This window comes from Bombus bifarius, unplaced genomic scaffold (genome assembly GCF_011952205.1).
Source record: "Bombus bifarius isolate JDL3187 unplaced genomic scaffold, Bbif_JDL3187 scf7180000007977, whole genome shotgun sequence".
Classification (NCBI taxonomy): domain Eukaryota; kingdom Metazoa; phylum Arthropoda; class Insecta; order Hymenoptera; family Apidae; genus Bombus; species Bombus bifarius.
The window spans coordinates 887,335-903,585 of NW_022884362.1; the positions used below are offsets into that span (position 1 = coordinate 887,335).

At 28.3% G+C, this 16,251-nt stretch overlaps 3 protein-coding genes across 5 annotated transcripts in view; 2 read left to right on the forward strand and 1 right to left on the reverse strand.

The window, feature by feature from the left end:
* Positions 1 to 7,882, forward strand: part of LOC117204026 (rab3 GTPase-activating protein catalytic subunit) — a 33,207-nt gene extending 25,325 nt beyond the window's left edge. The window contains exons 7-14 of one of the 2 annotated variants that reach the window (XM_033441015.1): positions 1,370 to 1,427; positions 1,603 to 1,690; positions 2,212 to 2,359; positions 3,330 to 3,510; positions 4,939 to 5,038; positions 5,137 to 5,456; positions 6,030 to 6,233; positions 7,523 to 7,882. In XM_033441015.1, the coding sequence (XP_033296906.1) occupies positions 1,370 to 1,427; positions 1,603 to 1,690; positions 2,212 to 2,359; positions 3,330 to 3,510; positions 4,939 to 5,038; positions 5,137 to 5,456; positions 6,030 to 6,233; positions 7,523 to 7,747 (1,324 nt within the window). In that variant the 3' untranslated portion in view covers positions 7,748 to 7,882. The remainder of the gene's footprint in view (positions 1 to 1,369; positions 1,428 to 1,602; positions 1,691 to 2,211; positions 2,360 to 3,329; positions 3,511 to 4,938; positions 5,039 to 5,136; positions 5,457 to 6,029; positions 6,234 to 7,522) is intronic. The other variant, XM_033441017.1, reaches the window with a different exon arrangement.
* A 623-nt stretch (positions 7,883 to 8,505) lies between these two features.
* On the reverse strand, positions 8,506 to 13,876 carry LOC117204025 (transport and Golgi organization protein 6 homolog). 2 transcript variants are annotated; one of them, XM_033441014.1, is made up of 9 exons: positions 13,645 to 13,876; positions 13,431 to 13,560; positions 12,850 to 13,081; positions 12,248 to 12,781; positions 10,959 to 12,158; positions 10,678 to 10,882; positions 10,461 to 10,612; positions 9,636 to 9,918; positions 8,506 to 9,387 (listed from the first exon to the last, which is right to left on the reverse strand). In XM_033441014.1, coding segments are annotated over exons 1-9 (2,793 nt in total). In that variant the 5' UTR covers positions 13,700 to 13,876; the 3' UTR covers positions 8,506 to 9,385. The 2 variants fall into 2 exon arrangements, with proteins under 2 accessions (XP_033296905.1, XP_033296904.1); XM_033441013.1 differs by lacking the exon at positions 8,506 to 9,387 and having other exon boundaries at positions 9,509 to 9,918.
* Positions 13,877 to 13,976: 100 nt separating this feature from the next.
* LOC117204029 (divergent protein kinase domain 2A) lies at positions 13,977 to 15,925 on the forward strand. The gene is made up of 4 exons (XM_033441023.1): positions 13,977 to 14,688; positions 14,910 to 15,210; positions 15,320 to 15,450; positions 15,611 to 15,925. The coding sequence occupies exons 1-4, from the start codon at positions 14,083 to 14,085 to the stop codon at positions 15,809 to 15,811; spliced, it is 1,239 nt and encodes a 412-aa protein (XP_033296914.1). The 5' UTR covers positions 13,977 to 14,082; the 3' UTR covers positions 15,812 to 15,925.
* The last annotated feature ends 326 nt before the right edge of the window (positions 15,926 to 16,251 follow it).

The window sequence follows — 16,251 nt, forward strand, 5'->3', positions numbered from 1 at the left end:
CTAGGCATCACCGTATGTCAAGTAAAGGACTATTTAACGTTTCTATTCGGGACGGCTCAACGAATGCCTGCTAATATATAACCAGTATCGAAGAATCGTTACAACGAGGATACGTAAAACGTTAATAATTCGATTGGATATAGTACGTTATAGTACTTGGTCCAAAATATTGAAAGTATTCGAAGTTAAATATTGAAAACTAAAATAAGATTATGAAAACCTTCTCTGGATACGCTATATGCGTTGTACGAAACATTTTGAAATTCCAGTAGCACTCTGGCTATGCTGCGAAACTTTGAAACAAATCCGAAATTATATATAGAAATTACAAGATATTCGGTACAAGTACGATATCTATGTATTTCACAGTGATCATAAAAGTATTTGAATAGTCAATTATTCGTTATATTAATAAGCTTCGATACTCGTTTCATTACATGCTTAAGATGGTTGTTTATGCTGTATGCTAAGTTTTTTTTTTATTAAACTTTTCATGCTTCTAGTAAATATTTTGTAGCCTCTATGTACATATCCAGATTGATTTCAAATTTGACCAATATAACCGTGTCAATAATATGTCTCGTAAGAGTGCTATAATATGAAGATTTGTCTGTATATGGAAGACGATGACATCTTTCGAACGAACTTTATTTGCCACCACGAAAAGTCTTTGCAGAAACAAAATATGAACATTTTGTAAAATTTCTGATTTGCATCAAACACTTTCATAGGCGATCTGTCTACAATTTCATATGAAACCATTGATTTATATGAAGAAGCCCGTCGAGGTCCGAAAGGGCAACTGAGGTATCGGTAAACAAATATATAATCATTCCTTGATGCGTTTTAATCATACAAATTTATTCTTATTATCACGATTTCTTATTTCGTTATCATAACGATATTACTGACAATTGTGAAAACGATTTTCATCGTTATTTTCGTTACGTTTTTGTATATTTACAAAATAATATTCGCAAATAAAAATATCTAAGATTAATTTAAAGATAATAGTTATTTAAAAATAAATACTATTTTTCCAATTATTATTCGTTCCATAATCGTAAAGTTTTCCAATAACTTGACGTAGAAGTAAACAAAATTCAGATTGTATTAAAAAATAAATACGTGATATGAACTTGGACTTTTGATATAAAAGTAGAAAGGTAATATTCTCGAAATGGAGTTATTATTGTACATTAAAGCAACTGAACATAATAATTATATAATAAAAATGATTTGCAGTTAGTACGAAGCAAAAAGTTCTTCGCAATCAATGTAATTACAAAGTGTTGATATCTTGTATCAAAACGTGCATCGTGCTCCAAATTATGATAAAAACTGCATAAATAAACCTGTTTTATTTCAGAGTGAGCCCAGGATTCCCGGATTCCGTAAGAACATGTATATTGCATCAAAAACTTCAGGTAATATCCTTTCATTATTCTTCGTTAATTCTTTTTTCTTGAACTTGATTGTTTAAAACTAATTTATTATTTATTTTATTATAATATTAATTTGAGAAAAATATGTAACGAAAGGATTTCCTATTAAATTTAGTAAGTAAAGTATTCAAATTACCAATAAACATTATTCCTTTAGATGATGAATTGTTGTATCGAAAAAAAGAAAGCAAGGGAAGAGATGGCGCATAAATCTCAAAGTGCAGATACTGACGAGTTTGAAACAGGTAATTCTTCAAAGATCTGCTTTATATGTACATATGTATATGTTATAAATTTTAAACTAAAATTGAGATGGAAAATTTATTAATTTTTATCTTTGCAGTGAAATCGAATTGTACGCACAAATTTGTAGAATTTATGTTTAGTATCTACATAAAATTGTACTATATTAAAATTTCTTTTTTATTTTTATCTATACATGTATAATGAATTTTGCAGCAACGTAAACATAGATTAGATACTTTTTCAAGCTGTGAACATTTATAATATAATACGATTATAAACTTATCTATTGAAAGATATTCCGCATTTTGGACGTAAATTATCAGAATAATATTATTAAAATAATAAATTAGATAATAAAGGGAAAAACGATACAATAAGAGAAATACAAATTTAAACAATTAAATTAATTATTTACTTTTTAAACGAAACGAAAAAGAAATATTATGTATTTAATTTCTTTCTTAAATCTATTTTACAATAAGATCGTATAATTTAAACAATGTTTTCCGTCCGATTGTAGCAGAATCGGAAGAAGAGGAATTTTTCGAATGCACCTCTGAGGAACCAGCGAACGAGGACGATTCGTCATCATCAAGAGCACAGCAGAAAGCGACACATCTGCTGTGGAACAAACCAGCAGGACGATTAGCCAAACATCCTTCGCTCAAGTATAAAACTTAGTTGTTGCTTTTTTATTTTTATACATTTAACAGCTTTTCAATTTAAACAAATTTCTAGCAAAGCCACGTTTTGTGAGATATTACCTATTGTACATACGTCGACCGATTAATTTTCATGCTTAGAGCGTGAAAAAAATTAAATACCTATCTTCATTTTAACATAGACAATGAACAGAAATTAAATTTAATTTCACGTTTATAACTTTTTATTTCATTTATTTACTCACATAATTTTCTTATTATATATGTATTTAATTACGAATAACGATTCATTTTCAGAAAATTGGCATATAATCGTCAGGGAGGATACAGTGTTAATAATTTATTTTCACTTGTTTGAAGTATCGAACATTCTAGAAAAGATCGATTCATTCAAAGTTATTTTGTGCCGACGCAGGTTTGCTAACTTACTTACACCACCCTATTTTCCTTTCCTATGTAATGACGTGTTCCTGGATAATAATGATTCAAGTCGATTAATATATCAAACAATCTATTTCAATTAATACATAGTCAATATGGCAGACATCGTTGAAAAATCGTCTATAATGAAAACATTTCTTATGATGAAATGCCTCGGTAATAATAAATTTCCGTGGAATAATTTTCGTAATTTACGCGTTAAACAAACGAATTCATTTATGTGTTATGTGCACGTGTTATGTTTCGTGGAACGTGGCTTTCGTAGGTATAGATATACCATTATTTGAAATAATAGATATAGTAAATCAACTCTCGAATAGTATCGTTATAGTTTACTGTAGTAACTTATGTTAGACCACACTTTAGAATAATTACTTTTATTTTCTGTTTTACATTCTTCGTGATACGAATTAACAGTAAAATTTAATTAAATTAAAAATTTCAAAACTAAATCATTTCATTTTTAATTGCTATAGTCACAAATGATATGAGGCTGAGAAATAAAAATACTTAATCAAACGATCATTTTGTTCAGATTAATCCAAACTGGAGATCCTCTTTATCTGCCGATAACACAGGATCCTGTACCAAAAACAGAAGATCAACTTGAGGAAGATGCCCAAGTGATGATGCAGCTTGGAACTAGCAAACATGCTTCGGAAATGCGGGCCAGATTAATGAGTGCCTCGTTATTGTCCGATATGGAGTCTTTCAAGGTGAAAATACAAAAATAAATTGTGCAGGGTATTTCACAAATAGATGATCAAACTTTGACACCATATTTTACTCATCCTAGGAATGAAAGAAGATCATATATATAGGTACTTTTTATTTACTTCGAAGATTTATATAAATAGCTGTCGCACGCGAGCACTACCAACACTTTTTACCTGTGAAGATATCTGAAAATAATTTAATTTATAATAATTAAACTGCGGATATTTCTGTAATTTTATATTTCTATAATCTAATTAAATCGTTATATTTAATTAAATGATTTAATTAAAGAAATAGAAATCTAACAGAAATTCGTTTTATCTACTAAAAAAATATAATAAATACTCTACTTTGGGTATTTTATATATTTTTTTATATTACATGCATTCTGTGCACTTTTACGTTTGTACATTTCGCAAATTTCGTGATGAAATCGAATAGTTTCTTTACAAAGTTGCCTCTGAAAGCGTACATCGTTTCTGTACATAAGCTTGTCGCTCAAAGCTGACTTCACCTGTGTTGACTTGAAGTTACTCCCTTCGTCAAACCGTAAATTATTTAATAGATCGATCAACTCTATATCATCAATTTGCCCCACATTAATGATGGATTTGCAGAAAGAAAATTGGTGCCATAAATTAATCTCTACAGCACACCACCGTGGCTGTACAAAACATCAATATCATTTCACTGGTGGTAATTGCGTGATGTCATTAAAGAGAAATACATTTATGCCACCAAATAGTCTTTTATTGGTCTTGAATTTTTGCAGTCTTAAATGAATTGTTCGCCAATTATCGTAAAAGATCATTGATATTTCATCAATGATCGACCATGACACCACTTTCGGCTCTCTTGTTCAAGTCTTTGTCCTGTCATTCGCTGATACATTATAGCAGTGCCTTTCTCAATGGGCAATGAGAAAACGGAATGCACAGTTTTCCCGAATATTTGATGAACGGCAACACGTCTTCATATAATCATGACTGAGTCTTTTAAACATTCACTGTTAATTCCTTCTACGTGTACTGCATTCGAAGCAACAGCCTGAGCGACCGCTGCTTCGATAATTTGTTCCGCATGAACAAATTGTCCGACGGTTACATTTCTCAATAAAAGCTGCAACTCGTATTTTAATCACAGGAAACATTGTTCTGCGGTTTCGTTTTCGGACATGAGTCTACTTTCATTGCGATATCGTATGTGACACACTACCTGTCTTCAGAAAGATTACAATATTTAATATGCTGTTTAACGAGTAAATGAGTAATTTTATCTGTTGTTGCATATGTACATGTGTAAATAAAGTGAAAATAAAATTGAAATTATTTCATACGTTTTAGTGACGTTTAGTGAAGTTGGTAACATTTTTTTTTTGGAAAAAATTTCTTATATAAAATATTAATCGAAGAACTTATTAAACATAGGCAGCGAATCCTGGAGCAGTTTTGGAAGACTTCATTCGTTGGTATTCCCCAAGAGATTGGATTGAGGAGGATGTAACGGACGAATGGGGTCAACCTAAAGGTTTGTTATGAATTTCCTTATACTCTTTAAATTAAAATTATAAAATGAAGAAACTTTAAAGAGAAACCTATAATTATATAATCTATTATCTAATATAGGTCACTTATCGGCAAGAATGCTGATTCCCAATAATCCATGGTCTACAACTTGGAGTTCAGCCCTGCCTGTACCTGCACATCGACAAAAACGTCTATTCGATGACACAAGGGAAGCTGAAAAAGCTCTGCATTTCCTAAGTACAAAGCGTATAGGCCAAATTGCTCAACTTCTCTTACCCGCATTAACTCATGCAGCGCTTTACACTTTGAGCGAACAAAAGCAAGATGCTTTACCAAATCTACCTGATGTTACAATCAGTATACTTAATAAGTTACAATATGCTACGAAACCTATTCATCAAAAATTACATGTATATGAGGTATCTTTAACCTATATAGTTAGCAATTTACATTTTACATTATGCAGTATGATACATCTTATATTATTATCTTCAATGAAAAATGTTGTAGAACAAAGTTCAATGGTTTCAAAGGAGACATTATGGTGTTAGCTTTTTTATCATCATGAGCTGAGACGCTCAACAAAACTTTTGAAAGTTACACCATTCACACATATGATTAACATATAATATTGAAATTAAAATATCTCCCAAATTAATAATTTTTTCATATAAAAGCAACACATTTTTTCATATAATATATGATTTTATAGTAAAGAATGACAGATTAAATTGAATAATATTATAATATTACGTAATGTTATTGTATGATATATAAATAATAATATAGAATATATAAATAATAGTAAAAAATATATAATTCTATTTAAAAAATTAATAATACTAAAATGTGACCCTTTGAAATCATTTAATGTTCATTGGCAATATATTTTACTGAACATAATTATATTAAGGTGTTTCAAGATAATATCAGGTATCTTACTCTGCATAAATGAACAAAGGAAAATCAGGAATTAAGTAAATTCATTTCAGGAAATTATTCGGGACGTAGAAGGTGTGGAAGCTCTTGTTGCACAAGTAAATTCTTTACAACATAAACTGGGTGGAAACAATGATTCTAAAGAATTTACTTCGTTTCTCATCCAGTTAATGCGAGGAAAGGAAGTGGATGTGCCAGGTGGATCCAATGGAAATATCGGTTCTCGAATAACAACAATGTTTAGAGATGCTCAAAAAGTACTAATTAATACTTGATTTCAGAGGGTATTCTAATCTAGACAACACTTTTTGAATCAACACCTTCTAACATGTGAAGATATTACTAAATAAATAAAGAACTTAATTTTTATTTTTCACATTTTAACTATACAAGGTTTCGTTTACATTGAATTTCTTAATACTTTAGTTGCTTTTACTGATACAAAAAATTATGTCAAGATGAAGTTCATTTATTCAAAATGAACAACATTCTGATTCATGATGTTTACCCTTAAGATCTCAGAGTTCTCGGAAAAAAGATATTGTTTTAAATGGTACTATATTTTCTCCAATCGATGTTCTTGTTATTCTCTATAAAAAGTACTGAGACACTTCTATTACTATTTTGGTTTGAGAGATATGGTAACTTTAATTTTAACACTTATCATATGTAAACAAAGAAAGATGCAAAATAGTGTTCTTGTGTTTATGTTTCCCATATATTCCATAAAATAAGTTTTACAAAATTAAAGCTAAATTTTGGTTATCTTTCAGAAACAATTATCTCAATACTTTCTCTTATAGAAAATGTCAATAATGTAGAAAACTTCGATTTTTCAAAAAAATTGATCTTAAAGGAGAAAAATCATAAATCTCAATGTACATTATTCTGACTAAACCAATCAACTTTGTACCAATAAAAATAACTAATTGTGAGATATTAAGAAATTTAAGACAAACAAAATACAATGTGTAGATAATTACTTAACGTTAGTTTGATTAGATTTTCAAATCTTTGACTAAGCATCTATATATATGTAGACTGAGCTCTTTGTTATCCAAAGTAGCCTGTTCATGCTAAATAAATCATCAGTAGCCATTAGTCGGCGAGAATAAAAGTTTCATTATATAAACGAAAGTATTCTCTGCAATATTATTTAAGATACAAAGGAAAATGAAAGTATGACAAATCCTAATGCATTCTTTTCATACTAATTTATGCTTATGTCAAAAGTCTTATTGCCTTCTGATCACAGAATATATTACCTAATTCTGGTATAGATAATAAATAGTAAATTACAGCTGATATAAATATTAAAGTGGCGATATTTAAAAGTGTATAAATTCATTTTTAAATCCCTCAAGCTGTTAAAAACATATTGCAAATATCAACTTCTAATTCACTCGCTAGCCAAAAAGCTAAGTACAAAGAGAATGCAAATATCCAACAGCCGAATTTTTGAATAATCATCTAGATTGTAATACTCTTTAATACAAATATTTATTTAACAAAAGTAATATGCTATTAATAACTTTGTATGTTCTAGGCTGCTCTTATAATGACCTCCCTCAATAGTAATCCAGACGTGGATGTTGCTGGAGATAAGTTTAAAACATTCCCAGAACCTTGCTGTAAAGAGTTTATTTTACGAATTGTAACACCAAGGCCCTCGCCAACCTCAACTCCACAACCACAAAGGCTGTATGTATGTCTTAAACGAGATGATATTCGATTAGCTGGATTCTTCTCGAAAGATACGATATTTTTATAGTCCACGTTCTAAGACTTGTCTAATTAAGAATGTATTGATTAATGAATACTTTAGAAATTCAGTCGTTTCTGTCTTTCCATCTTTTCCAATTGTGTGAAATAAGTTGTTAAAATAAATTTTCTATACATTAGTTCACTATTATTCCGATTTCTCTATCGACAAATTTGTATATAAAAACTACCATAAAGAAGAATTGGAGAATTTTTTTGATAAGTTATTACAAGATAAAAAATTTAGATCTTTTTCAAATGATATTAATGTGACTTTAACTTTACTTCACAATTTTTTTTAAAGGAAAAAATATTACAAAATGGCAAAATTATTCACTACATTCGAAACCTTTTCTGCTAAAACATAGATAACTGGCTGCCATTTCTGCAGAGTACTGAAACATTTAAGATAAAAAATTCTTTTCTATTTATAAACTAGAATCTATTATTTTTTGAAAGTTGCAGTGCTCGTAGAAATGGCAGTAGTTTGAAGAAAAAGAAACCTTTTACCAAAAAAATCAACTGTAAACATTTAAAAAGTCAGTAATTGAAGTATCATAAATATATTACATTGTAAAATAAATCAATTATGCAAAATATTCCTTCACATTCCTAATTTTATCAGAAATTTGAATTTTGATAAATTCCTTTGATACAACATTCTATTCGCCTAAAACTTTTAAGGCAAATAAAAGTATATATTTTATAAGTATAGGGTGGTGTATTCTCTTAATGGTGTAGTACATGTGCAACAGCATCAAGCCAGCATCAATGTATTCACTTTATATATATATAATGGTTACAAAAAGTATGTATTTCCATATACCCTTATTTTCCAATGAAGCATATTTTTATCAGACTCAGACATACATATATATAACAACACATCATCAACATTTCTTCATATCACCTTGACAACCGTGAGATTCTTAACACGAATATTTTGTCATATCTAGACTGTGGATGTTTGAACATTTATGCGGAATTTAAAACTTCAAAAGTGCACAAAATACATATAATATACAAAAATATACAAAATATACTAAGAATATATAGTACTTATCACGATATTTAGTAGATGAAATAAATTTCTGTTTAGGTTCTATTTCTTTAATTATATTTACAGAAATATGAATTTCCATAAACATTCGCAGTCTAGTTATATCAAGTGGTAATTAGATCTATTGTTTATTGTTCGTACAAAATACTCATTGGTAACAAATTGTACTGTTTTCACTCATGTTTAGCCACCTTAAAATAATTATCTATATAAGTGAAATTCACTCGTACTTTTTCTTATATTCTTTCTTATATTCCGTAATTGTTCATTCATATATCTAATTTCTCCTTCTTCTATTACTCTTATGCTCATTAAGTGAAGTCTTTATAAACTCATTTTTTCACAAAACTATTTTTTCAATACTAAATCCTAATATACTCCTTTTTACATAATATATGTACCGAGATATGTTGTTGATGTAGTAATGGTATTGTATTAATAGTATTACATATATATATATATATATATATATATATAATCGTATTAATAATAATATTTGTTATCATTACATTAGGTATTGACAAAATGTATTAATGCGAAGAGAACTGAATGTTGTGTTCAAAGCAACAGCCTTAAACATGCTTGTTTCTGTAGAGAAAAAAAAGGAGACAATGATCAATGAATAAATTAATAACGTTGACAAACTTTCCAGACGTGTATAAAAATATGTAAAATTTGAATACTTTGGTCAGAGACTTATGGTAAACGAAATCAATTATATTTGCTTTTATTTAGAACTATAACAAATAACTCAAACTTATACATTAAAAAAGGAATAATGAATATAAATATTCTTTGTAGGAACCAAATAGTAAATATTCTTAAACTATATTTTAGGAAAGAATAATTTTTTTTTCAAGTTTTGGAGAAGCAAGGATGAAGTCTTGCACAATTAAATCTAATTCTTCCAACGCTAGTTGAGCATGTAAACGTAGTATTAGATCCTCATCGTTGTCTCGTAAGTGTTTAAGGCCACGATATAAGTCAACCAAATCTTTACCCAGGCTTGTTAATGTATTCTTTCCAAGACCACGGAATAATAAAGTGCTAACCATAACTGCAGCTCGTCGACATTCAGGGACTTTGTCTGTTTTTACAATACTGGTAAGGCAATAGATCACCTAAAGATTTATATTAAAACTCATTTATAATCGAGTTTACATATACATTCAAAGCATAACGTGCTTAAATATATATTAAATTCAATTGTATATAATTGTATATACTTTTAGTAAGAATTCATTATGATATAAAATATAAATATGATATAAAATATAATAATATCAAACGGTAATTTTTTGTGAAAGAATAAATCTGAAATAAAAACTAAAAATCTTTTAATAAAATTTTCGTTTAAAGAAAATATTTCGAGTAATTTATAAGATAAAAGTTGTTTTAGAAAGTCAACATTTTGACTACTCTTTTTGAACTACATTAATAAAATAGCAAATATGACAGAAAGACAAAAATATACCAAATTCCATGAAGTCAATATCTACAAGTCAAGAGTATATGTACAGTAAGTTTTTAAAACGAAAAAAACGGAATCTTATATAAATAAATACATAATTGTCAATTTCATGAAAAATCGTTCTCCGCTTGCTAGAACTACGTTTTATGGCTTTATATAATATTCATATTTATGTAAATTAATTGAACATACCTCAATAACGTCATCCCCCAAACGAAAACCTAGTACTTTACAGAGTTCAGCTAAGCAAGAAAGACTAGATGCTCGCATTAAAGAATCTGCATCTCGTATAGCACATAAGAATCCGTTTATTAAAATATTCTTATAAGGCGATACCATTTCACCTATAAAAATATACAATTCTGAAAAATTTTATATACAAGGGGAAAGGAATCTGTACAAGACATACCTAAACTTCTGGTCATTTTTACAAGTATTTCTCCTAACTTAACTCTAGTTTCTACATTTATGTCTCCACCAGAAATGCGCTGTGGTATATCAATATATTCCTGTACTAATGTTCTAACAACCACTTCTGGATATGATGTGGCTAAAGCACATAATCCGTTAATTGCTGCCAAATATATAAACGAATCTTCATGTTTTACATTTTCCTATAAAAAAAAAGATATACAATACACAAAATACATTAGAAGAGAGTGAAATCAGAAAAAGATTCTTTCTACCAACCATAAATAATTGTAGAAGAATTGATTTTCTAGAAATAGTACACGGATCCATATTTTCAATTAGTTTAGTAAGAACTACAAGTGCATGAGCACGTACAGGTAGTAACGGATCCGCAAGATCTTGAATTACGCTTTCGAATCTGTTTGATACTTCACAACCGGCTGACACGTCCTGATAATGTTTTTTTTCTGGCTTACCTTTAGTTTCGACTAGTTCTATCAATTCTTGCATTAACATTAACAATTGAGATGGAATATTTGAAAAAGCACAACATTCTTTCAAGAATCTTAGAAAATCATTGAATATTGTCCAATTTAAAGATTTCTTCTTTTCGTTTACAATCATTTTCACTAACATTAAGCCTACATATAAGATTTCACAGTCTTCATCTGCTGTCAAATCCTGTGTCTTTTTTATATGCTGATTAAATAATAATTTTATAAAATAGAACATTAATTTTGGATCTTCAACTTGTGATTCTTGCACAACAGATACATTAGCTAAACTTGATAGAAGTTTCACAGCTGCTAATTTTTCTTCCATCTTTTCCATTGTATCTTCCACAGCTTCTAACATATTTTGAGCTTCCGTTTGATCTACTTTTATGGAATTTGATAGAAATTGTAATAAATAGGAAAACAGTTTAGTTGATAGATTTCTTGTAGTAAACGTCAAGTCAAATAAAGTGTCTGCAAATTCTTCATATTTGCAAGTCCTATCTAATCCAAGAATTTCAATTCCACCTGCTGGTCCAAACTTTGATTTCAAATAATTTCCAAATTTATTAGTTACATTGTGTCCAAGAAATGCGGCGAAAAGTTCATTTCTTAATGGTTGTTCATATAAAAGCAGTAGTACAAGTTGTTTGAGTTTAGCTTTTAGTACATAAGCACTTTGTCTAACAGTGTTATATAATGAAAATAAAGGAACAGCTACATTCATTAAAAGTTCAGAAGGCAATTGTTTAAATTTACTTTCCATGGTGACAAAGCATCTTGTTAAATTTTCAATACATTTTTCCACTTCTTCCTCGCTTTTCACCTTCTCTTCATTTTCTGAATTTACTAGTAATGGATCGCATATTACTTTTACAATATTTTCATAGCAAACAATCGGATTGTAGTGATGAAATATAGTAATGCAGTAGCTTGCTATTGTTGCCGAATGCATAATCTGGGTTGAACTTAAAAGATCCAGTAACTGAAACAAATATAGTTTATCCTAAAATTATCAAGTATTCAAGGAAATAAATATGAATCGTTAATGCAAAAATAATTTGTAAAATGTACTTGTGAGCATATGGATTTATAATATTCGTTAGGATTAATTCCATGTGATGTAGCTATTAATCGGGAAATAGTATCCAATTTATTCCAATGTTGTCCATAATCCAATGGGTTTTCACAAACAATAGTTAAGATTGAAATAATTCCATTAGGTTGCATTAGTTGTTGTACTAAATATTTGCGGGTTTCACGTTGGAGCCATCTTGGTACTCCTTTAATGCCAAGAATTACCATCATTTCTCTCATGCATATAGATGAGGGACAGTTATTTAATAACTTATGAAACAAAGATATAAAGTGTTCTTGATCTCTTTTTAATTTATCATATATATCTTTAGTCATTATAAATTTAACCTTGCTTTCATTTTCTTCTTGAGTCAGTATAGTGTTTTCAAGTGGTTTTATCAATGGGGCATAGGATAATTGTAAAAGTGCAGCGATTAAGGATCCTATTTGAGCAAGTATTGGAGGACGAAACATAATATCATCGTATAATTCCATCATAGAATTAACTGCAAATTTTAATCTCTTATATTTCTGAAATAAAGGAAATATTTTTAATTTTCCCAATTAGTGTTTTTTAATGCAATAACTATAATTCATACTTGTAAATCTGATATATCTTCCTTCCAGACCACTATAGCTCTGGGACATAATTTAGCCATGTCAACTCCGACACCAGGTAAAAGACAAGATATAATTCCTATGGCAGTTATCACTTCTATACAAATTTTTAAAGTACGAAATTGCTTAACACTAAGTAAAGATCTATCGTTTGTGGAATTATTCTTCTTTATACTTTGTAAAACATATATGATGATATATATGTACCGATACCTAAAAATACATTAGAAATTTTGAGACATCTTTGCATTTAATTTTAAATAATTTTATATAACTTTATATAATTTTAATGTGTTAGCCATCACATGTCACATACCATTTTATAATGCATTGCACTTTATTAATATATTTTTAAATGCTTGAGATGCCAGAGATACTTGTTTATCATTAATGTAAAATGATTTTGAGCATTGTTTTTTTTTTATTTGATTGAAAAAAAGAATAACAAAATTGCTTTTTATACTGTCAATTTATATCATGGCATGTGCAATCGAAAAAATTGAAATTCAGATATAGCTGCCAACATACTAAATTTAAGAGTTATAAAAAATGCTGATATTACCTAATATCATCAGGTTCATTTTCATCTTCAATACTGTTAATTACAAGGTTTACATCATTTTTCACTAAAACTACTTGTATTTTTTGCAAAACCTTCTGCAACTTTTCATCAAATTCAGCCTTTCCGACAACTTAAAAAATTATAAAACTCCCATTAACAATTTTTAATGATTATAAAATTTACTCATTTTAATATATAAAAAATATCATCATACCACTTTCACTTTTATTAAATGTTATTAAATGATGCAGTATTTCATGATAATCCATGTTTTTGTTTATTTAATCAAAAAACTAAACTATTACCTCAAAATATAAATATAATAGGTACATATCAAAGAGTAAGAATTGCGATCACGGTCAGATGAACTGGTCTCGACACAAATATACCGAAAGTGTAGAAGAAACCGTTCGAAAATTGAATTGCGAAAAATCAACATGGAAGACAAGAAGGTTTTCGTTCTGCGCATACGTGACAATGTCTCAGACAGAGATAGAGACATTCTATTCATCTTTATCTATCTTACAAGGAAAAGGATTTTGCTATCTTGAACGTAGGAATATATTCCTACAGCCTCTCTGGTTTTTGAATATAATAATTGAAGCCAACTTCACACAATCATACTAAAAACAAGTTCTGATGACAGCGTAACATGATTTTATCATATATATATAATATATTAAAATTTAAAAAGTGGGAGCTGTTATCTCTTCTAACAATTTTAATAGCATTAAAGTGGTCCACAATTATTACATTTCGACCGGACATACATCGTTTAACAGAATTACATAAATGTCCAGCATGTTTTGGTATTTCTGCATGCAATTATATTCATGAAATAGATATCGCATTTCATGATTTTTATTCCGTGTTTGCATATTTTTTTGGAGTAAAAAATGTATTTTTTGGATTCTTTAATAATAGCAGAGTTGTTCTGAAGAAGTTAGCACAAAATTCGGAATTAGATGAATTTGATCGAATGCTTTGCGAAAACAAAAGAATTTCTCACATTTGTATAAAAAATGCAAAAGAAATAGATCATAAAGTTGAAGTCAATTTCCATGAACTTATCAAAAAAGAAGTTCATGTGAATTCTACGAAAGATAACTTCAATCATTTAAAACTTTGTCCTACTGTTCAACATTTAAATGATCTCTTAAGTAATGTATATCGTAATGAGAAAAATATCGATAGAAAAATACTTCATATTAATATTTGGGTATTAACAGTTCTTAATCCTGAGCCTCTCCTTCTTCAGGTACATATATACTTGTTTATGTCAAATTATTTAAATATAAATTCACAAAATTTACTTACATTAACTAAACTAATCAAAAAATGTATTATTTTTATATTATATTATTTTTCATATATAGGGATTTCTACATAAGCTTTTATCAGCAAAGACAATTGAAACATACAGCTTTATATGGTTATAAAATGCTTTGATAAAATAAACTGAAATATCTTTGTTTATAGATATTATCTACAAATAAGGATTGGCCAGTACCAAGATATTTTGGTACCTGTGGTCGCATTTTAATCGAGGAATATGTTGGGATGCCGTTAACTGCTTATTATAATGAACCATGGTTACGTAGGGCTAAATTAGCTTCGAGTCTTCTAGATGCTGCTTATAAATTTACTTACAAAGATGATAATTTTGGCTTCTATTTAACTGATATATCTGCTGATAATATAGCAGTTGATTCAATTGATAATGTAAAATTTGTAGATCTAGAAAATGTCATTATTGTTGACAGAAACATTGCTGCTACAGGTAATCTAAAAATAATTGAAAAAATCTTTGCATTTATTAGAAAAAGAATAAAGCGCAGAGTAACACTCATATCCCAGTTAATTATTTAAGAATTTTATATACTTCTTAGAGAGATCAACTACATGGAGTCAATTACAAGTAAATACTGAGAATTTTAGCTGCTCAGAATGTCTGGCATTTTCTGGTATTGATATATGTAGTCATAAAGTTAGTGATCACAATTACTATGCAATATGCAAGGTTGGTTCTTATTATTTGTGAACATAATATGTATACTAACTTATTATTTGTATAAACATATTATGACAAAATGAAAATGAACTAAGCAAATTCATTTAAATTTAAGTCAACATCATTTTCGATAGAAAGATTATTTACATAAAATATTTTACATTTATAGATATTATTAGCAATAAATATTAATAACAGTATACTACCTGGTGGTTTACTACACGATATACCGGCAGATATATTAAAAAATTATCCAGATGTACAACATTTAATACAACAATGTGTATATCCCCAAACACTACTCAGTAGAATAGATGCTGGAATGCAACTTAAAAAACTGTTAGATTCTATAATACAAAACCAAATATAAGAATTAAATAAGAATTAAATAAAATTATGCAATTAATTGAAATCAATTGTTAAAATAAATTATTATGTAGCAATTAATATCACAATTAACTGAGATAAATCAGTGTCATCCTATCGATTTTCAGAACATGTTATTATTTGCAAAAATATCTTTATTTTAATAAATAAAACAGTTGTACACAAAATACAATAAATAAGCTCTAATATAATCTACATTTTTATGCTCTCTTTATGAAAATCAAATTATGATAATATTCAAGATATTTATAAATATTTTATTTCGATGTGTATAAAATGAAACATAAATAAACGCATTTGTTATTTTCTTATCAAACAATATTTTTATGTGCTACATATCTAAAAAATGCACAGTTATATTCGTACAAGAGCACTCTCTTTATTATTTTATCATGGAGTTTTAAAAAGTAATGCTATATGCTT